The sequence below is a fragment of the Amaranthus tricolor genome, chromosome 16 (genome assembly GCF_026212465.1).
Source record: "Amaranthus tricolor cultivar Red isolate AtriRed21 chromosome 16, ASM2621246v1, whole genome shotgun sequence".
Lineage (NCBI taxonomy): Eukaryota > Viridiplantae > Streptophyta > Magnoliopsida > Caryophyllales > Amaranthaceae > Amaranthus > Amaranthus tricolor.
Window position 1 is genome coordinate 586,280 of NC_080062.1, and position 23,164 is coordinate 609,443.

General features: G+C 37.2%; 1 protein-coding gene across 1 annotated transcript; it reads left to right on the plus strand.

Moving 5' to 3' along the window:
* The first annotated feature begins 17,174 nt into the window (after positions 1-17,174).
* On the plus strand, positions 17,175-23,094 carry LOC130802182 (tRNA (guanine(26)-N(2))-dimethyltransferase 1-like). The gene is made up of 12 exons (XM_057666109.1): positions 17,175-17,449; positions 18,398-18,706; positions 19,104-19,191; positions 19,319-19,440; positions 19,749-19,888; positions 19,979-20,051; positions 20,880-20,968; positions 21,224-21,329; positions 21,691-21,903; positions 22,017-22,211; positions 22,329-22,406; positions 22,742-23,094. Exons 1-12 carry the CDS (start codon positions 17,321-17,323, stop codon positions 22,979-22,981), a joined length of 1,782 nt encoding a protein of 593 aa, XP_057522092.1. The 5' UTR covers positions 17,175-17,320; the 3' UTR covers positions 22,982-23,094.
* Positions 23,095-23,164: the final 70 nt, after the last annotated feature.

The window sequence follows — 23,164 nt, forward strand, 5'->3', positions numbered from 1 at the left end:
CGACTTATCGATGTCCCGGTTGGGAAGCATTATTTGGAATATTTTGAATTTTAAGGACCCCAAACTGGGGGTCCGACTTATCGATGTCCCGGTTGGGAAACATCATTGTGAAAAACTTAGAATATTTTGAACTCTAGGGACCCCAAACTGGGGGTCCGACTTATCGATGTCCCGGTTGGGAAACATCATTGTGAAAAACTTAGAATATTTTGAACTTTAGGGACCCCAAACTGGGGGTCCGACTTATCGATGTCCCGGTTGGGAAGCATTATTTGGAATATTTTGAATTTTAGGGACCCCAAACTGGGGGTCCGACTTATCGATGTCCTGGTTGGGAAACATCATTGTGAAAAACTTAGAATATTTTGAACTCTAGGGACCCCAAACTGGGGGTCCGACTTATCGATGCTACGAACAGATGGTGAATGCTTCAACTGATTTTTGGTTTTGGAACCCTATTCTAATGGTCCGAATTATAGCAGGTTCGTTAGTGAAAAAATATTGATAATGGGCCCCCTCTCAAGGGTCCGACTTATGGATATTATTGATTTAATAAGATTTGCAAAAGAATTACCAAACATTTGCGAACATAAGAGCCGGACAATCTGAAAATAGAACCTGTTTATTAATGATTGTTAAGGATACAAGCGATGGTTGAAGTAGTTTTGAATTACAACGCAATTATGTTGCGGAAGGACTGTAGTCGCGGATTGGTGCTGATGAGTCTGTCCCTGATGAGGCTGTTTATGCTGATGCTTGTTGATTGCCCCTTGCAAATTTTATTAAATGAAGAATTTTTTCAAATGGTCTCCATTCCATGGTCGGGGTAGTTTTTTTCCTTTCATGTCTTCCAGTTCGAAGGTTCCTTGTTTGACGACGTGGGTGACTCTGAAAGGTCCGTCCCAGTTGGCCCCTAGCTTTCCTTTCTCCACGATCTTTCCCGTAGCTTCTACTTTTCGGAGGACTAAATCACCATTTTGAATGCGTCTGGTTTTGACGTGGCGATTGAAGCTACGGATCATCTTTTGTTTTTGTGCTATTGATCTCAGCAGTGCGTTTCCTCTTGTCTCTGGCAGCAGATCTAAGTTTGCTCTTTTACCTTCCTCATTTTCGTCGTGTGAGTAGTAGGTGACCCTTGTAGAGGGTACGCCTATTTCAACTGGGAGCACGGCTTCAGATCCGTATACTAAAGAGAAAGGTGTATGCCCCGTTGCGTCTTTGATGGTTGTTCGACTTGCCCATAGGATGCCTGGTAGTTCTTCATCCCAATTACCTTTGACCCCCTCTATCTTCTTCTTAATGCCATTCAAGATCTCTTTGTTCGCGGACTCTACTTGACCATTAGTTTGCGGCCTGGATACTGAACTGAATCTAATTTGGATGTTGAACTTGTCGCAGTATTCGATAGTGTTCTTGCTGACGAACTGCCTTCCATTATCTGTTATGATCACCCGGGGGATGCCGTACCTTGTGATGATATTCCTCCATATAAACTGACAGACTTGTTTGTCCGTGATTGAGCTAAGGGCTTCCGCTTCTACATATTTTGTGAAATAATCAATGGCCACAATGATGAATCTGCGTTGCCCTTTTGCCGGAGGGAAGGGGCCAAGGAGGTCCATGCCCCACTTGTCGAAAGGCAGGACAGCTTGCTTGGCGGTCAAGTAATTAGATGGCTTCCTTCCTATCTTTGAGTGGTACTGACATTCAGGACATCTTTTGATCAAATGTTCCGCGTCTTTTCGAAGTGAGGGCCAGTAATATCCACTTCTAAGGACTTTCCCAATGACAGTCCGTATTCCTTGGTGTATACCGCATCTACCTTCGTGTATTTCGCGGAGGATATAGTTTCCTTCTTCAGGGGATACGCATTTCAGGAGGGGGTGTGTATATGACTTCTTGTAGAGCGTACCTTCGTGGAGTTCAAACCATCTGGCTTTCTTCCGGAGCATTTTGGCCTGACGTTCCTCTTGGGGAAGCGTATTATTCCGCAAATACTCGATGTATGGCTCCATCCATGTTTCTGATCTGTCGATGGTATCGATCATGAAGTTGATGCTGGGATTAGGAAGCACTTCCCAGATTATGTCTCGAGCCACGGATGTTTCTGCTGAGCTGGCAAGCTTTGCCAGGGAATCAGCTTGGGCGTTCTGGGACCTTGGAATGTGCTCCAAAGTGAATTTGTCGAATTTTTGAACAAATTCCTTTACTTGCTGCAGGTACATCTTCATGCTGTCGTCTTTAGCTTCGAACTCCTCGTTCACTTGTCCAACAATCAATTGGGAGTCGGAAAAGGCGGACAATTTTTTGGCTCCCGTTTCGTGGCAAATTCTCAGTCCCATTAATAATGCTTCATATTCGGCTTCGTTGTTGGATGCTGCGAACTCGAACCTGACCGCCCTTTCCATACGGACCCCGGCGGAAGACACAATGAGTAGTCCAGCACCACTTGCTGATTGGGTAGAGGACCCATCTACATACAACTTCCATTCCTGATTGGGTTCAGGATGATAGGGGAGAGTGCTTTCAGCAATGAAGTCAGCCAGAGCTTGAGCTTTGATTGTCGTTCGAGGTTCATATTCGATGCCGAAATCCGCCAGCTGGTTTGCCCAATCTGTGACGCGGCTTGACTTGTTTTTCCCTTCCAGAATCTTTTTCAAAGGTTGATCAGTCCGGACGATGATCTGGTGGGATTGAAAGTAGGGCTTCAATTTCCTGCTTGCCATGACGATTGCGAATATGACTTTTTCGACTTCACCGTAGTTTCCCTCCGAGCCGCGGAATGCATGACTTATGTAGTATATAGGAAGCTGTTTCTTTTCTCTTTCCGCAACCAGTACTCCGGATAACGAATATTCGGAGACAGAGACATATAGCACTAGCTTCTCCCCTTTGATGGGGGAAACTAGTTTTGGCAAGGTGGACAGGTGTTCTTTAAGTTGGCGGAAGGACTTTTCTGCTTCTGCTGTCCACTCGAACTTCTGTTGTTTTATTGTTTTGAAGAAGGGTAAGCATTTATCCGCGGACTTGGAAAGAAATCTCCCAAGAGCAGCTAGGCACCCCGTGAGCTTTTGTACTTCTTTTACTGAGGTGGGAGATCTCATGTTTTGTATAGCCCGGATTTTATCGGGATTTGCCTCAATGCCTCGTTCGTCTACCAGGAAGCCCAGGCATTTCCCTCCGGTAACTCCAAACACACACTTGTCAGGATTGAGTTTCATTTGGTGCCTTCGAAGGGTAAGGAACGTCTCTCGTAAGTCTGCGGCGTGCTGACTTGCTTGTTTGCTTTTTGTGATCATGTCATCTACATATACTTCTAAATTCCGTCCAATCTGAGATTGGAAGACCTTGTTGACCATCCTTTGATAAGTTGCCCCCGCGTTTTTTAATCCGAAGGGTATAACCTTGTAGCAATAGACTCCCATGCTGGTAATGAAGGCCGTGTGAGGTTGGTCTTCAATTGCCAACGGAATCTGATGATAGCCGGCATTGGCATCCATGAAGCTTAATAATGCATGGCCTGCTGTAGAATCCACCAGACGATCTATCTTTGGAAGTGGGTAATCGTCTTTAGGGCACGCCTTATTCAGGTCCGTGAAGTCGACGCACATCCTCCACTTGCCATTCGGTTTTTTCACCAGGACAACGTTGGATAGCCACTCAGCATACTTGCATTCTGTAATAAATCCGGCTCTCAACAACTTCTCGACTTCCTCCTTGGCGGCCTCAGTCCGCTCTCTTCCTTGATGTCGTAGCTTTTGTTTTATGGGTTTATAGCCTGGCTTGATGTCAAGTTTATGACACGCGACACTGGTAGGGATGCCAGGCATTTCTTCCGTGCAAAAAGCAAAGACGTCGCGGAACTCAGCAATGGTGGCCACTATGTCCTGTTTGACCGTGCTAGGAAGATCTTTCCCAACCTTGATTTGTTTCCCCTCGAACATGTCTACTTCCTCGTATCGTTCTATGGGGCGAGGCCTTTCATGCGTGCTGAGATTTTCCATGTACACGCTCATGACAGCTGGGACATTTTCTTCCCTTTTTCTCTTTGCTCGAGTCTCAGAGGACCCGTGCTTCAAGGTGTTGACGAGGCATTGGCGAGCCGTCACTTGGTCTCCCTTGAGAATGCCAACTTTTCCATTATCTGTCTCGAACTGCAGTAAGAGTTGATGGGGAAAGATTGCAGCCTTGATCTTATTAATGAGTGGGAGCCCCATGATAGCATTGTAGGGGAAGTTGAGATCTACCACTGTGAACCGTATGGGCATGGTCCGGCTTTCACTTCTTTCCCCTACCCGTACGGGGAGAATGATCGTGCCCAACGGAATGACCTGACTCCCTCCAAACCCCACCAGTGGTTTGTCTAGGGGTTGTAAGTGCTTTTCCTCGAACTTCATTTTTCTTAAGCACTCCATTGTAACAAGATCAGCCGTGCTTCCCGTATCTACCAGCACCCGTCTGACTTTCATTTGCCCGATTTTGAGAGAGACCACCAGAGGGTCGGTATGGGGTTGTTGCAGCGGTTGGGAGGTTGTGGCATCGAACTTCATGACCGGTCCCTTAGACGCTGCCATGGGAGGTCCTTTCAGCAAAGTGTGGACGCTGTTTTTTGCCGCGCGGATGGTGGGATATTCCTCAGTGTATCCCCCAAAAATCATGTTGATAGTTCCTTGAGTGTCGGAACTTTCGCGTCTGGCTTCGTTCCTCTTGGGGGATCGGCGTTTCTGTTGCCATGGCCTCCTTTCCCCTTCTCTTCCAGCATCGTAATCTCTCCTGTTGATGAACCTGGACAGTTTTCCCTCGTCAGCCAACTGATGCAAGATGCGCTTTAGTTCGCGGCATTGTGCCAGAGTATGGCCGTGCTCTTTGTGGTAATCACACCACAGATTATAGTTGCGCCTATCAGAGGGGGTGGTAACTGGAGGTGGAGCTGGCAATTGATCTCGAACAGCGAAGAAAATGTCCCTCCTGTTTCGATTGAATAAGGGGTCGTTTCCTCCATCTCCCAGATTCCGCGTCCTAGTTTCTCCTTCTGTAACGTATACGGGTCGAGCTCGTGGAGGTCCCATATCAGACGGCGGCGTAGGACGACGCGGCATGTAAATCTTCTCTCTCCTCGAAGAATGCTCCTCCCTGCTTCGTGAGGATTGACGGGGGGGCCCGACATCTTTTTTCTCAAATTTTCGCCTTTTTGGATCATGTGCTTGACATATCTCTGACGCCGTGACATAACTTTGGCATTGTTTCATGGCCTCTGCATACGTCTTTACTTGACTTTCAACCAACTGGAACTTCAGCCGTTGGGCCTTCATTCCGTTGATTAGGGCGTTCAGGGCAACCGACTCCTCCAAATCAGTCACTTCCAGCACTGCCTCATGGAACTTCTTAAGATATGAGGATATGGATTCTCCTTCCAATTGAGTGACACTAAGCAGGTGGAAGTTTGATTTCTCCTGCCTTCTTGAGGCTATAAAGTGGCCTAAGAATTTGCCCTCTAGTTGGGCAAAGTTGTGGATGCTTCCTCCGGGAAGGGAGGTGTACCATGTCAAAGCTACTCCTGTAAGAGTAGTTGGAAAGAACTTACACCATAACGATGAGTTGGTGGTATACAACAACATAAGATTCTTATACGCCGTCAAATGTTCCTGCGGACATGACGTGCCATCGAAAGCAGCCATGTTTTGTACCTTTATTTTCCCGGGATTGGGAGTATTCAGTATCTCTCTGGCCAGGGGAGAGACTAATGATATGGGCTCTTCGGGAAGGACACTCTTGTCGTCCTCATTCCGCGGCATGGAGGTGGGAGTGAGGGGACAGCTAGACCCGGCGAGTTGTGCCTTTTTCCTTTCCTCCCTTCTTTTATCTACCAGGGATTGGACGCTCTCAGACGTCTTTCGCTTTTTGCTCTCTATGAAGGTTCGGGCATCTGGAGTGGCGGTTTTGGATTCGCCATCTCGTGTACCTGTCTTGCTATGGTGCGGGTAGGTTCTGGACCTTTCCCGCCTATTTTTATTGCGTCTACTGGAATGGGAAGTCCTCGAGTTCCCGTCTTGTGATTCATGAGATTTTGGTATCTCTTGACGGGGCTCGATTCGTTCCTCTAAGTTTTTTATTTGGTTCGCCATGTCTTCCAGTACCCGTTGTTGAGTAGGGGTATTGTTTATGACGGTGCGGAGTTGTTCAGAGAACGCGGCCGTGAGATTTCGCGCTAGCATGTCCAGATCACGGCGAGTCACGGCTTGATTATTAGCGTGACCCGCTGAAGTGTCTGTATCTGTGCTATGCACGGTGGCGGTTTGAGTCGGGTTCTTCTTGGGAGCCATGACTTCTTGTACTTTCCCCACAGACGGCGCCAAACTGTTTCGGTAATGAAACGAGGAAGTGCGAGACACTTGATATACCTGGAAATAAGCAGAAGTATGATCAAGAGAAGCGACTTATGAGAGGAAGTGACCTGAATTCCTGCAACACAACACGTTAGCCTTATCCGGGGGGTGACCTCCCGGAAAACCCCTCCGACGCTCAAGTCAGAACGTAGATCGGAAATTAATGAATGACAGATTGTAGAATGAATGCAAGAAGGAAGGTCGGGATTGGGATTGCTAGTGCTAGTGCTAGTGTTTGGGAAGGCTAAGGAAGTAATGTAAGCAAGGATACTAGGAAAGCTATTTCAGATCCTCCTTCCCCTCTGATGGTTGTCCCTATTTATAAGATTGAAGGAGGAAGTTACTTCAGAGAGGACAGGTGGAAGATCATGGGAGTCGTGGGAGTAATGGGTAGCAGCTGATGGTCATGAAAGAAAGCAGAAGATAGTGGGTAGTTATCTACCTTGGAAGAAGGATTATCAAGGAATGTGGGGGAGTGGGAAGTTGAGTCAAGGGAAATTAGGGCATCTGAAAGTGAGTAGCTCATGGGCTATCCAAGGAGGATGGGACATTCAACAAAAAAGCCCATTGACCGAAAGTCAAGGTCAACGGAAAAGGTCAAAGGGTATTTTGGTAATATGATGATAATTATTAAATAAATAAATTAACTAAAAACAGTACCATGACAATAACCTTAAAGTAATTAATTATATTTTTAAAAGGATCAATACTTTTATAATCTTAATCTAATTATTTATTGCTTTAAATTGATAATTTATAATCTTAATATGATCAATTAGAATATTAAACTGATTATATTAGTTTCTCTCACTATGAGATAATCTCATATAAAATATATGCTTTAATAATTTTTATTTAATATTCATAATGAAGTTTCTAGCATGCCTTATTTGGCGATTGAATTTCCTCTTTTTCATGGAAGAGGTCTATGAGTCATCATGTGGACACTTGGCTATAAGTCACCATGTTGACACGTAGCATTAATAGTAGTATATTTTAAAAGTTTGGCCTGGTTTAATTAATTGGGTTAAGGACTAAGGTGATTATTTTAAGGGTATAAAATGCCATAAATAGGTATTGAAAATGAAGTCTTAGCACATAATTTAACGAAAGATTCTAAAAGACAAAATCTAATACCTTAAAGTTGGAATTAAAGAAGATTGTATTATGAAATTTGAGAAAATGACTAATATTAGACGACAAAAGTTACTTTTTAATCATTTTAAATATTTTAAGAAATAAAAAATGATATACAATCTTTAGACTTAACTATATCAAGGAGCTGAAAATATAAAATTATATATATATATATATATATATATATATATATATATATATATATATATATATATATATATATATATATATATATATATATATATATATATATATACATACATACGTGTGTGTATATATATATATATATATATATATATATATATATATATATATATATATATATATATATATATATATATATTGATATTTTTTGAATTAGCTAGTATATTATATTTAATTTTTCTAATTTATGCACCCTGTGCATAAGTTTGGATAAAAAAAGAGGTAGCTATATGTCATATTATTTAGAATAATTTCTAAAATATTATTCTATTTATTTGTTTAAAAGATATGTTTTATTAAATTCAAAATAATTATCAAATTTATTATCTAAGCGTATGCAAATAGTACATAGATTAGAAAATCATATTATTTTATATAACACATGTAGTATTTATGTATAGCACAACTATAAATATTACTATTACTATATGTCTTATTTTTAAAGGATTTGTTGTGCATTTTTTTATCTTCAAATCCTTTGATTTATTTAATAACTAAGTAAAGGCCACAGTCTATTGTAGATCTTGAGCCAACCAAGTGTACATTAAGCTTCATAGTTCTTAGTGAGGACAACCTTTCTAATTACTTTTTATATGATTTCTATCTTGGCATCTTGTATACTAATACCTCCTAGTCCTACCACCACTATTTGTCCCATTTGGAAATTGGGATTGAGCATTTGAAGCTATGACCTCATAATGGTGAAGAATAAAAGAGCATAATCAATAGATAAGCAAATAATACAAACAAGAACACAAGAAATATGTTTTAATAGTATTTTGTATATCTCTCTCAAATTATAATGTATTTTATTAATGATTCAACAATATAATAATGAAATGTCACTCAAAAAGCTTGAACTCACACTCTAAAACTAAAAGTTTTCACCTTTAACGAAAATCACATTTGATTAACGAGTAATATGTTTGGCCTGCTACTGTTGATTGTTGTTGGTGTGGCATGGCAACCCATTTTCAGCCCTTTGCTTTGCTTCTTTCAATCCCTCGATCAAGGTACTAAACTCCAAACACTCATGTCCCATTGCATATCTATCATCCTCTATTATTGTGCAAGTCATGGAGTGAGTAATGAGGTGATAATCAAGATCATCTTCTATATATACTAGAATTTGATACTTGGCGTAACATGAAATCTTTACTTAAAATTTGAAATAATATTGTAAATTTGCTATAAAACATTTTCTTAGAGAATTATAAGCTGACTTAGTGGTTGAATTTTTTTTCTTGTAATAAATGTTAAATTCTCATTACCTATCGAGAGATTAATTCCCATCTTCTATTGCATATTAAAAATCAATCTTACCCCATATAATTTTTTATAAAATAAATAAGTACTTCTAAATTACATATTAGTCTTCATTACAAACAAGAAAAGGCTTCTAGCTGGATTTAGCTAAAATCAATGGGAAGATTCCTTAAAAAACTTAAGAGTTGTACCTCTTGCTTTGAAACAATTTATTGGCCCACGTTCAACTCTAATCACATGAAAAATATTAATCCACCACTATGTCTAAACCACATTGCATGCAATTCCACCATATGGATGCACCTATTACCTATACAACAATTTGTTTTGAAAAACGTTAAGAATATTTATTGGTTAACTAAATTTGCTTTGTTCTTAGGGAATTGGGTTTTTTAGATGGGACATTTGGCAAGACAAGTGTAATGATATAAATCATGACTATCCTATTAAGAGAATAAGTATATAGAGAGTCGTCCCTAGCATTTTAAGAAAATATTTATTTACTAAATGAATCTAAATAGTCAATAAAAATATAAAAAATTAATAATGTAATATGTTACCTTAAAAATATACAACTATATAAACTTCAAGTGATAAGAAAGACTCAATTGAATATAAAATGGCACGCCTAAATATTTAAGCATAAAGAAAAATACATTAAAAACATCTTATTCCATCATAAACAAATTTAATTAGTAGGGTATATGTCTTTTCATTTAGGAAAAAACATAATAAGTGACTTCACTCTTTCCCCCTAACAAAGTAGAAGATACATACCTAAACTTTGAATCTAATCGCCATCACAACCTTTAATATATGTAACTAAACTTAGCATACATTCACTTAATACTTACAATGTACCTTGTGGATTGCCTTGATATTATTGTATTTGTATTTAATTTTTTAATTAGATCAACTAATTAATTTTTGAATGATAAAACTTGGGGGTACACCTAATTAGCAAGGTCGTTTCTAATGCTAGATAAGGTAGACTTTTGCCTAAGGCACAAAGCTAGAAAGGATCCAACATTTGAAATTTTAGTTAATAAAGCAAAACTTAAAAAGTTCTAAAAAAAAAAAAAAGTAAAACTTAAAAAAGTTGCAATTTATGATTAGTTCTTTTATCTATTAAGAAATATATGAATACGCCTAAGCTACATTTATAATGATAATTATAATATATTCGGTTTGTCTCTATTATTTATATATAGAAGGCCCATTTTATTCAATTTGCATAGGGCCCATATAATGTCAGGCACGACACTGCTAATTAGCAATACACAAATTGTTGTGAGAGACGATATCTCCAAGAGATGCATTAGATATATGAGTTAAATAGCCCGATTAACACAAATTAAAGAGAAAATAAGAATGTGAGCTTCTTATTTTGATATCGTCTCTTTAAAAGACGGTGTCTCACAAAAGTAGCTCTTAGCAATATGCTAAGATTTAAAATAAGTCAAATTAAAAATTGAATATTGTCTTAGTTTGAGCATATATATATCATTTCTGTTTCGTTTCTTATCAGCTTCTCCCCTTCCTTTAACGTTCAAATTAATCAATCATAGATTATTTTTCTTTGATAGGTTTTAAGTTCTAACCATCATTTTCCAATGCTTTTATCATTAGCAATAAGATGTGCTTGTGGTAGGCAATTCAATTGTTGATTTGAAACATACACTACTTGAGAGTATATGGCTAAGTGTGGTAGGTAAGATTGTTCTTAGATAACATAGGAAAACAGATTTTTCATCGAGAAATTATGATTAAATTCTTAACAATTTAAGATCGTTGAGCTAATAGCTGTAGGAAAAATTTAGATGGTAAAATAGTGAATGTATTTATTTGGAGAGGAAGATGAGTGAATATGTAGAATGAATATTGTTTTTCATTGCACAAAAAATTGATTACATCAATGGGTATTTATAGTGCAAGTTTACTAAAATATCTTAGATATTTTTAATTTTTTAATTACTTTTCTAGGATCTTCCATTATATTATCTTAGATATTTTTATTTTTTAATTCTTTAGTTTAGATATTTTTATATTTAATTAAAATCCTAGATTTTTCTAGATTATTTTAACACTCCCCCTAATCTGAAAAATCTTGAACTCTAAGTCGTCTTCTGAAATCGATAAATCTATCAGTTGATATGGGTTTTGTGAAAATGTCTGCGAGCTGCTCCTCCGTCTTGCAGAATTGTAGTTCGATCTCTTTCTTATCTACTAACTCAGAATGTAGTGATGTCGTATCTCGATGTGCTTTGATCTGCTATGAAACACTGGATTCTTCGTCATTGCTATTGTTGACATGTTGTCGCAGAACATTGTAGTTGGTGTCTCTTGCTTATGTTGCAGATCGATTAATATCCTTCTCAGCCAGACTGCTTCACATGCTGCACTTGTTGCTGCAATGTACTCTGCTTCTGCTGATGATAAAGCTACTGTCGCCTGTTTTTTTGATGACCATGAGACCACTTTGTTTCCAAGCTGAAATACGTACCCGCTTGTACTTTTTCTATCATCCACGCTTCCAGCCCAGTCGCTATCGGTGTATCCTGTGAGCTTGAAATCTTTTTCAGTTTCGTACATGATCCCATAGCTTTTTGTTCCCTTAATGTATCTGAGAATCCTCTTTGCTGCTGTTAGATGATCCTTGCTCGGTTCACTCATGAACCTGGATACGATGCTGACAGCGTTGACTATATCTGGTCTTGTATGTGTGAGATAGATAAGAGAGCCGACCAAGCTTCGATACATTGCTCCGTCGACTTTTGGTTTGCCATCGTACTTTGATAACTTCTCATTGATTGCCATTGGTGTAGCCAGCGGTTTACATTCACCCATGTTGAATTTCTTGAGAAGGTCTTCTGCATATTTCTCTTGTGATAGAATTATTTTTCCTGGGCTTTGTTTGATTTGTATGCCAAGGAAGTATTTCATTGTACCAAGGTCTGTCATCTCGTACTCCTTCATCATAGCCTTTTTAAATTCTTCGATCATCGTTGGGTGTGTGCCTGTATAGATTAGATCATCCACGTACAAGCATAAAATGAGAAAGTTGTTACCTTGTGTCTTGATGTATAGTGAAGGTTCACTCGGACTCTTAATGAAACCATGCTGGAGAAGATAATTGTCGATGTTGCTGTTCCACGCTCGGGGTGCTTGTTTGAGTCCGTACAGAGCTTTTCGAAGGCGGTATACTTTGTCTTCTTGGCCTTTGATGACGTATCCCTGCGGTTGCTCGACGTACACTTCTTCTTCAAGTTCTCCATTTAGAAATGCTGATTTGACATCGAGTTGAAAGACTGGTAGCTGATGCTGTGCTGCTAATGCCAGGACTGTTCTGATTGTCTCCATGCGGACAACTGGTGCATATGTTTCGTTGAAGTCGATTCCTGGTTGTTGCGCATATCCCTTTGCTACGAGCCTTGCTTTGTACTTGTTGATGGAGCCATCATCATTATGTTTCACCTTGTAGACCCACTTGAGTCCGATGACTTCCTTGTCTTGTGGTTTGTCTACAAGTTTCCATGTGTGATTCTTCTCGATCATTTTCATTTCTTCGTTCATAGCCTCAATCCAGGTTTCTTCTTGTGCTGCTTCTTGAAATGTTTGTGGCTCACTAGAGAAGAGAGCCATCATTGCTTGGTCACAATGGTAATCGTGTAACCATGATGGCGGTTGCCGATCTCGTGTTGATCTTCGGGCTTCTTGAGGTTGAGGAGTTGAATGTGATGTTTGGCTTCTTGAGCTTGGGAATGATCTTGTACTTTCAGGTGTACTTGGACTCGGAGATGATGGGTTTGTTGGTTGGTCTGCTCCGTCTTCTTCACTTGGATCTCTTAGGAGAGTATCTCCTTCGCGAGCTTCAGTTTCTTTTTCTTTCCACGTCCATTCGGCTGCTTCGTCGAAAATTACGTCTCTAGAGATGATTAATTGTTTAGATTCAGGCTTGTAAAGGCGATATCCTTTTGTTTCGTGACTGTATCCAATGAATATGCATTTTTCTCCCTTCTCGTCGAGCTTTTCCCGATTCTCCTTTGGGATGTGGGCATAAGCTACGCATCCGAACACTTTGAGGTGTTCTACTCTTGGCTTTCTCTTGTGCCAGGCTTCATATGGCGTTAAATCCCTAACTGCTTTTGTGGGAGATCTATTGAGGATATATACTGCCGTGTGAACAGCTTCGGCCCAGTATCCTTTGGGTAGATGTTTACCCTGCATCATGCTGCGGGCCATCTCTGCTACAGTGCGGTTTTTCCTTTCCGCGACACCATTTTGTTGTGGTGTACGCCTTGCTGTAAGTTCTCTTTTAATCCCATGCTTCTTACAGAAGTTGTTGAATTCGTTGCTTGTAAATTCTCCGCCACGATCTGTTCTAAGAATCTTAAGAGAATGCCCACTTTGATTTTCTGTGAGGGCTTTGAATTCCATGAAGTGGGAAAAAGCTTCTGATTTTTTCTGCAGGAAATATACCCACATCATGCGGGAGTAGTCATCTACGAACAGAAGAAAATATCTTTTTCCGCCAAGAGACGGATTCTTGGTAGGACCCCAGATATCTGCATGAACAAGCTCTAGAGGAGCCTTGGCCCTCCAAGGTGCGGTAGGAAATGGCAATCTGTGCATCTTGCCATATATACAGCCTTCACAAATTTTTCTTTTATTTTTTATTGATGGTAGTCCAATTACCATTTCTTTTTGTTTTAATAGTTTTAGACTGTTAAAATTTAGATGCCCGAATCTCAAACGCCATAAGGTGGATTCATCATTTATTGAGCTTAAAGCCAATTTTTCTTCAAATGACAATTTTAATGGGAATATTTTGTTAGGAGCCATTTCAACAGTTGTTATTATCTGACCCTTATTTTTATCATAGATTTGACATTTGTTATTCTCAAATTTAACCATATATCCTTTTTTAATTAATTGGCCTACGCTTAATAAATTTTGTGCAAGTCCGGGAACATAAAAAACTTCATGAATTAATTTTGATGATCCATTTTTTGTTTTAACGGCAATTGTTCCTTTTCCGGCGACATCTTCTTTTTTATCGTCGCCAAGTGTGATGTGTGTTTTAACATTTTCGTCAAGAGTGACAAAATAATTTTTATTGCCGGTCATGTGGTTTGAACAACCACTATCAATATACCATATGTCACTTACTTTTTCTTGTGCATTTAATCCAGTGTAAAATATTTGCTCTCCGGAATTATTATTTTCGGAATAGTTTGCTTCTTTTTGTCGATACCAACAATCTTTTTCGAGGTGAGAGTGTTTTTTACACCTATTACATTTGTACCGACAATCATTAGTATTGTGGTTAGTTTTCTTACATAATTTACAATAAAGGTCAGTTTGATTATTTAATCGACTCCTTTGATTTTTAAAATTTCCTCTCCCCTTGCTACAATTAGTTGATGTTTGTCCTTTTTCATAATTTTTACAATGACTATTTTTATTTTCACCATTAGAAAATTTTAATTTAGCTTGAAATGCTTGTTCTAGTGGTTCTTCGTTAAATCTTTTTAATCTATCTTCATGTGCAAGTAGTGATCCCATTAATTCGGGCATACTTAATTGAGATAAATTTTTCTTGTTAACTTCTTCTATTGTTGTGGCAATAATGTTATATTTTTGTGAAAGACTCCTTAATATTTTTCGAATCACATTTTCATCTTCTATTTTACCACCATTTGATCTTATTTGATAAACTATATTAGTGACTCGGTCAAAAAATGAATGTATTGTTTCATTTTCTGCCATTAATAGATTATCAAATTTTCTCCATAGTGATTGGAGTTTAAAAAGAATTACCTCTTCGGAACCTCTGTATTTTGTCTCCAGGATCCTCCAAGCCTCCGTAGCTATTTTTGCAGACATGATCGTTGTAAGTATTGCCTCGTCGACTCCACGATATAATAGAGATAGGGCATAGTTATCCCTTATCCTATTTTGTTTATATTGTTTTATTTTTGTTTCATCCCAAGATGACTCTTTAGTGTCATCTTTGGGTGGTTGCTCGTAACCTTCTTGTACTAATTCCCATAAATCTTGGGAGATAAATATTGACCTCATTTGCATAGCCCATTGTTCATATTTTTCTCCCTTAAATGTGGGAACCCAATTAACTTGGGGTTAATTAGTGGTTAAGGTCATTTTTTATTTTGTGGTTAGAGGTTTATTTTATTGTGGAGTATGTTGGTTAATGTGTTTAGGTTGTTTGGAGGTCTTGGTTTTAATTAGCTCTTGATACCAAATGTAAGAAAAATTTAGATGGTAAAATAGTGAATGGATTTATTTGGAGAGGAAGATGAGTGAATATGTAGAATGAATATTGTTCTTCATTGCACAAAAAATTGATTACATCAATGGGTATTTATAGTGCAAGTTTACTAAAATATCTTAGATATTTTTAATTTTTTAATTACTTTTCTAGGATCTTCCATTATATTATCTTAGATCTTTTTATTTTTTAATTCTTTAGTTTAGATATTTTTATATTTAATTAAAATCCTAGATTTTTCTAGATTATTTTAACAATAGCCATGACTAAACATTTTATTTATAATGCAATAATTTGGTCATCTACTTGACTGAATTTTGAATCATAATGCAATTATAATACTAAGATAATATGAGACATTTTATTAGGTTATTATATGCCTATGAAACATAAATGACCCAAATATAAGGAACATAAGATAGTTCTAAAGAATCCCTACATACGTCTAGATCGACACATAAATAATATTTATGGTCAGTTTGACTTTAACGTGAGGTTATATCAACTTTAGTATCTCTCTTAAAACCAAAATTAGTTGCTTATGTAGTTTGATTTGACACCAACGCCAGATTTTGAAAGTTCCCGAAATAAATCAAACCATTTTTGCATTTGAAGTTCAACCCAAATCAATTAATGTAGTATGTTTAGAATTATACAAACAGATTTAGGATTAAAAACGAATTTCTAACAATTTAATTAAAAAAATTACACTACATATACTATTTACTCTGCTTTGATTTGCATTTTAACTAAATTGTGCACCTATATACAGAATAGCATTAGCACTCAAGTATTTTTTAGCAATGACAATTTAATATATTGGCTCTGGGTGAAATGACCTCAAAAAAAGAGTTTATATACTGATAATTTGTAATAGTCAAAATATTCAACCCAAGGCGTCTCACCTACTTCTTACCTTCCTTAGTCTATGCTGAAAGCAAATAACTTTTTATAGGCGAAGTAATAAGAAAGCATAAGACCTATTGTTAATATAGTCACTTAGATAACATAAGAACACTAATGCCTCGAATCTCATTAGAACTTTGTGGTTAAGCGTGCTTTGGACAAGGGTAGTACTAAGATGGGTTGCCTCTTGATAAGTTCTTGTCTTGCACTCCTTACCAGAATTGAGGAGCTCTTTTTAATCGCAACCTCCTTATAATGAGAGTATTTTTTCACCCTCCTTGAATCATGTGATCTCATTGAGATGATGACCACTAAAGACCAAAGGCCATAGGCCCCTAAACGAATTGAAAACCTGATTCTTAGAAAACCTTAGCTTGAATATAATACACTATCAAATTGGGTCTAATTGTCGTAAATAACATATCTAAATTATATTTTTGTATATTTTATTATTTTCTAATAAAAACAATAATTATAATTAACTAAATATTTCACTGGTTCAAAAAAAACTATTTATATATTACTCCTAAAAAGTAATTATTAAATACATTTATTGAAAATATTATTTTGATATTTTTTGTAATATTAATTAAGAATATGGAGTAGTAGACTTTAGCGGTATCTCTTGAGATATCGTCTCCTTGGGAGACATATATCAAATTCAACCCATTAAAGATTAATTCCTACTTATCGTATTCTTAATGTCTACTTGCATTATCCTTAATGCTTACTTATCCATTAAAGATTAATTCCTAGTTATCGTATTCTTAACGTCTACTTACATTATTCTTAATGCTTACTTACTGTATTCTTAATGCTTACTTTCAATATTTTAAATGTCTATTTACTTTATTCTTAATAATTTTAAAAAATATATGATATAATGGATCGACCCAATTAGAGATTGTCTCTTAACAAGACGATGTCTCACATTTGTGTTAACTACATGGAGGTAGGGTTCTTTCAAAAAAAAAAAAATACACTATTTGGAAGTAGGGTTTAAGTGTTTAACCGACTCCTGCTTTGAACACAAAACATATAAAAACCAATTTTTAAATCTTTCTAATTTCTCAAATTTGAAACTGTAACTTCTAATTGATAAAGAGGAAGAAGAAAAAATCAGTGAAAAGAGATGGATGATTCAAAAAAGAGATCAGTTGAAGAACATAGTGTTGATTTCAATGATTATGACATTATTAAAGAAGGAGAAGCTGAGATTCTTATGCAATCTAAGAATAAAGTCTTTTTCAATAAAACCCAGGTTTGATTTTACAATTTTTTTGTTTAATTTTTATTTTGGGTTTATATATAAAAATAGAGAGGTGAAAAATTGATTTATGGATAGTGAATTTTGTGAACTGTAATTGTATTCATTTTGCGATGCCTGGGAAATAAATTGATGCACATCAATAGTTGTAAGAAATTCAATCGGAAATTTAATCATAATGTTTTGTTTGCATTAACAAAATGTTAATGTATTAAGTCTTGATCAATCATATAGAAAGATTATTGCTTTATAAGTTTGGTTGTTAGATTGAAATCTTGAAGTTTATGCAATCTCTGCTGGGCCGGGCTGCGCTGTTCTAGGCATGTGGAAGGTGTTTGATTTACTAGTTTACATTACTTTTTGTAGTTTAAATTGCTTGTTTTTAGGGCTCATAGTATGGAAAAAATGTAAAATAATCGGGGCTTACAAAATTAGTGTGTATTTATGTTCCGCTCTCGATCTTTGCTCATCCTAGATGGTGCCATATGTGTTAGTTTAGATGGTGTCAAGAACCAACTCAATAAAAGTTTAAGTAGATGGTTCAAGCCCCAGGGACCATGATATCTTATATATCTAACATGCCCTCTTACACGAGAATCCTTTGAGCTAAAAGTGTGGATGCAACACAAGTCATCCCCTATCTGGCACTAAATATTCAACTTTAAGCTGCGGGCTAAGGCCTTATATACTCTAATAGATGGAGCAATATGTGTCATTGTCAATTCTTGGGGATTGAAGGGTAGTATATTGATTTAGCTTGTGACAATTGACTAGCAAGCGTTAAAGAGGGTACACTAGTACATTTGCAAATTGAATGAGTTTCTTTGGTTACTTAGATGATATTTGTTTAAAGTGCAAAAATGGGGGAGTGCTTGATCGATTTTTGGGATGGATGTGTGCTTGGTTGTGTGTCCTTAATTGGTGTATTTCTATGTGATTCAGGTTAACAATAGGGATCTTTCAATCGCTGTTTTAAGAACATTTATAAACAAACGTAAAGAAGAGCATGAAGCATTTTTGTCTAGGAAAGCCAAGGGCGGACTTGGAACATTTGAGGGAAAATCTGATGCTTTTGTTTCTAAAGAGAATGGCTCAGCAGAGGTTGATCGAGAAACAAGTAATAGCGTTCATGATGGTGATGCACCGGAAGCCGCCAAGCTTATTGATGTTTCCTTAGGAAATGTAGGTGAACCAAGCAATGGCGTAGGAGTGAAAGCTCAACGGGAACTAAAGCCACCTAGAGTTCTCGAGGTATTGGACTTGGATTTTGTTTTTGGTGAAGATATTGAATATGCTGTTCTTTTATGGAAAAACTTACAATAATACCAATTTTTGATTAACCACGAATAACAACAACTTTAGGGTTTTTTTCCTAGAATAATATCAACTTTTGTTTGTTAACTAATTTAACAATTTTTTTGTCATATAATCTCCTATAGTTTGATTTTTAACATATTGGAAATATTTTAGGGAAATACCCCTTAGTTGGTATTATTCATAGTTAATCAAAAGTTGGTATTATTGTAGGGAAATAAGCAATAAGTTGTATTATTCCTGGTAATTTTTCCTTCATTTACTTATGTAACAGACATTAGATGTGTGTTTTTTATGCCATTGAGATGAATCTTTCTCGATTTTAAATCTTTAGGCTTTGTCCGCGTCTGGTTTAAGAGCTCTAAGATATGCCCGCGAAGTAGAAGGGATTGGTCAAGTTGTTGCCTTGGACAATGATAAAGGTAGTATAGTTGTAGCTTAGTTTTATCTCCGCATATCAATATTTTGTCTTAATAGACTAATCTTCTTGAAATTTATCTATAGTCCTCATTGATGTGGTAGTGATAGTTTATATCTGTTTTTATGCAGCTTCTGTTGAAGCATGCCGGAGAAACATAAAATTTAATGGTTCACTAGCATGTTCGAAGGTGGAATCTCACCTAGCTGATGCTCGGGTTTATATGCTTACTCATCCAAAAGAATTCGATATGGTATAGTTATATTAATTGATACCTTTTATAGCCTGGTTGTAAATGCTCTAGTATGTATGAATAGATAAGATTTCTTCTTCATGTACATGATTTGCTGATTGCCTTGCAAATTGCGAATAGAAAAAAGCGAATCATGGTTGATTATAGGCTATTTTTGAACCATTTTGAGTGAATTGTGAATCCAAAAGGTGAACTAACTAGTGGATTATGTTTCACTGTTCTGGAGCTAACAAAAGGCTATTTATTTCTCTTTGTGTTTTTTGATTTTAATTGTGGAGCACTAATAACTGTTTCGGATTTGCTTCTAGGTTGATCTTGATCCATATGGTTCACCGTCTGTGTTTTTGGACTCGGCTGTTCAATCTATTGTTGATGGCGGTATGCTTATGTGTACAGCCACAGATATGGCAGTATTGTGTGGGAATAATGCAGAAGCTTGTTATTCTAAGTATGTAGTTTGTACCATTTTTGTTGAACTCCACAATTATAAGTGTATTGGATGTAGATTGTATGATGTAGTGTTGGCTCATTCTGATAGGTATGGATCGATTCCGTTGAGAGCTAAGTATTGTCATGAAATGGCTTTGAGGATTTTGCTTGCTAGCATTGAGGTATCGAGCTTGAACTATCTTCTCATTTAGAGAAACGTTTGAATATGGAACAAACATTTTTCGTTGGATGCTTTTTGTACTTTCCAAAAGTTTTTTTTCATACCAGTTGTCAATTATATTGGACTATTGTAAAACGGCTCATCAAATCATATGTACTTCTTATGAATATGAAGTTACAGTTGATGCTTGCTTCCAAAGGATCGATCGGAAACAACCTCGTTGTTAATAAACAAGGGTATAACAATGTCACAAGGGTAAGGTTGTATACGTCTGAACCCCCAAACCTCACTCTTGGTGAGAGCCACTTTATGGCATTAGAATAATGAAATGTTGTTGTTGAATTACCAATTGGCCTTTTGTAATTAAAATGCAATGGAAATTCATCAAAATTATGCACAATTACAACTCTCTACAAGCTTATTTGCACTTAAATAACGTATAATCTAGACCGGAAGAGCTCAAAGTGAGAACCAATATCTATTAGTAGCAATAGTCTTTCCAGTACAATATTGAACTCTCGACAAGCGTATTTGTAAACATATCTCTTCGATTCTAAGGAATTCATGTATGACAAGCAATAGACAATACACCGATAAAGCAGTAGCTCGTAGCCTTATACTGCTGTAGAAACCATGCTTTTTCGTGCATTTTATGGGCTTCGTGTTGCCTCTAGATATTTGATGTATTGGCTTAGGCATAAGCGTAGGCATTATATGTGTATGTATATGAGAGCAACCTAGTGTTCATAGGAAAGAACACAAGATTTACAGTTTACTTAATTTCTTCATATATATTCCACTTGGGCTGATACTTTACTGTATTATGCAGAGCCATGCAAATCGTTATAAACGCTACATTGTTCCCGTGCTCTCTGTCCAGATGGATTTTTACATTCGAGTTTTTGTTCGCATATACAGGTTGGTAAAATATCCTTAACTAATTTATGATTCGGGCTTCTGATTCAACTAGCGTAACTAGTTCAAAGTCTCGGGCAATGGTACCAAGACCTGAGATGAATCCCACCCTCATCACTGTTTTTTTTTTTTTTTCTGGTTCCATATATTTGAAAACTTTACGATGTTAGCTTAGGGGGCTTATTATGTCGCTTGGCTCTTCACTTTTAGCTTTTGATCGTTCCTTTGAACTCTTGATGAGTATATGATATATGGCAGTTCGGCTAACCTTATGAAGGAGACTCCTCTTAAGCTATCATACGTTTACCAATGTGTTGGATGCGATTCTTTCCATCTACAGCCTCTCGGGAGAACTGTATCCAAGGTATTTGCCTAGTCATCCAAATATTTAGGTTCAATATCTATATCTATTGATCTTCTTTTCAAAGATTTTGGGGCATCTGTTTATATGAGACCGTCTCACGGTGAAAATGGGCCCACACAAGCAGCCCAAATCATTTATATTTTAAAAAAATTTGATTAACTTAAGCTTAATTTGGCAGATAACTGCTGTCATGTTTAGAGTAAAAATAATAAACTGTCTTTAGTCTTAATAAACAATTTGTCTAAAAAGAATGGATAGATGCATGAATGCTCATCCATGTTTATTATATATCTTGCTCGTTTTTTACATCTTTCGAAAGTTCATCTTATCTGTTTTGGATTTTTTTTCCTTGTGTATATAGAACAACAGTGTGAAATACTATCCCGGCTATGGTCCTATCGTCCCACAAGAATGCACTGATTGTGGTAAGCGATTTAACATGGGCGGCCCTATTTGGTCAGCTCCGTTACACGATCAAGAGTGGGTGACTACATTACTATCGGACGTCAAACCTATGAAGGAGCGATATCCTGCTTATAATCGCATTATTGCATTGCTGACGACTATCTCAGAGGTAAATTTTCTTCGGGAATGTAGTTCTCAAACTATCTCGAAAGGAACGTAAAATTGGAATGCCTTAAATTGATTGCCGGGCTTATGTTTCTTTGTGTTTAACCTCTCGTGCAGGAGCTGCCTGACGTTCCATTGTTTTTAAGTTTGCATAACCTCGGTGGAACACTGAAATGCACCTCTCCGTCAGCTGTTATATTCAAATCAGCAGTATTGAATGCTGGGTATCGCATATCCGGAACACACACAAGCCCGTTGGGTTTGAAAACCGATGCACCCATGAGTGTCATTTGGGACATTATGCGTTGTTGGGTAATTTTTCGGATACTTTCCTAAATTGCATATTGTCATAGTGGTTGCTGTTACTCATCTGGGCCCTCGGGTTTTTATGTTTATAAAGCACTCTAACTCACCATTATTTCGGTTTAGGTGAAAAACCATCCGATTAAACCTCAGCCTTCAGATCAATCTGGAACTGTGATACTCTCCAAGGAACCTGAACTTCAGGTAAACAACCTCACTTTCTAAGTTCGATCATATTTTGTCGAGGTACATATCAAGGCATAAAATGTGATTATTTAAAATGGGGTACTAATCAATGTACCATGATTCGCCAACTAATTCGTCTTTTGAATTTGAGATTCGCTTAAAATAGAGCATAATTCGCTTATTTCGATTCGCAATTCGCGGGGAGATTAGCGAATCATGTGACATTGGTACTAATATATGGGCACTAGTTTAGTTTGCTGAAAACGATGATGGGGTGTTAGGTTTGCACCTCAAACCGTCCTTGCGACTTTTTGGTTCTACTCATTGTTCTCATTCTATGCTGAATATACCAGGCTAACTTTACCAGAGCAGTCGCCTCTCTCAGCCAGGCACAGACAAAGAAAGTTGCTCGTTTTCTTCCAAATCCAGAAAGACATTGGGGACCTAAGGTTCGGGCAGGCCGCCAGATTACCAGCAAACATGTATCACTTTTGGGTCCTGAGGCCATTAACGGTTCAGCCAACCATGAAGAAGATGAAGAGCCTGATGCTAAGCGTCCCAAAACCGACACTAATAATGCTTCTAATTCTTAATTATGCTAGAGATTTGAGCTAATTGTTGTAACGTTTTAATATGTTGAAACGATCCATGGTTCATTAACGAAATTTTGACTCAAATTATAATTAGTATTGAAAGTTAAAGTTCAGTAGACTTATCTTTTTACCCATATAACGTACGTTTGATTTTCACCACCTACAAAAAGTATTAAAATTTTC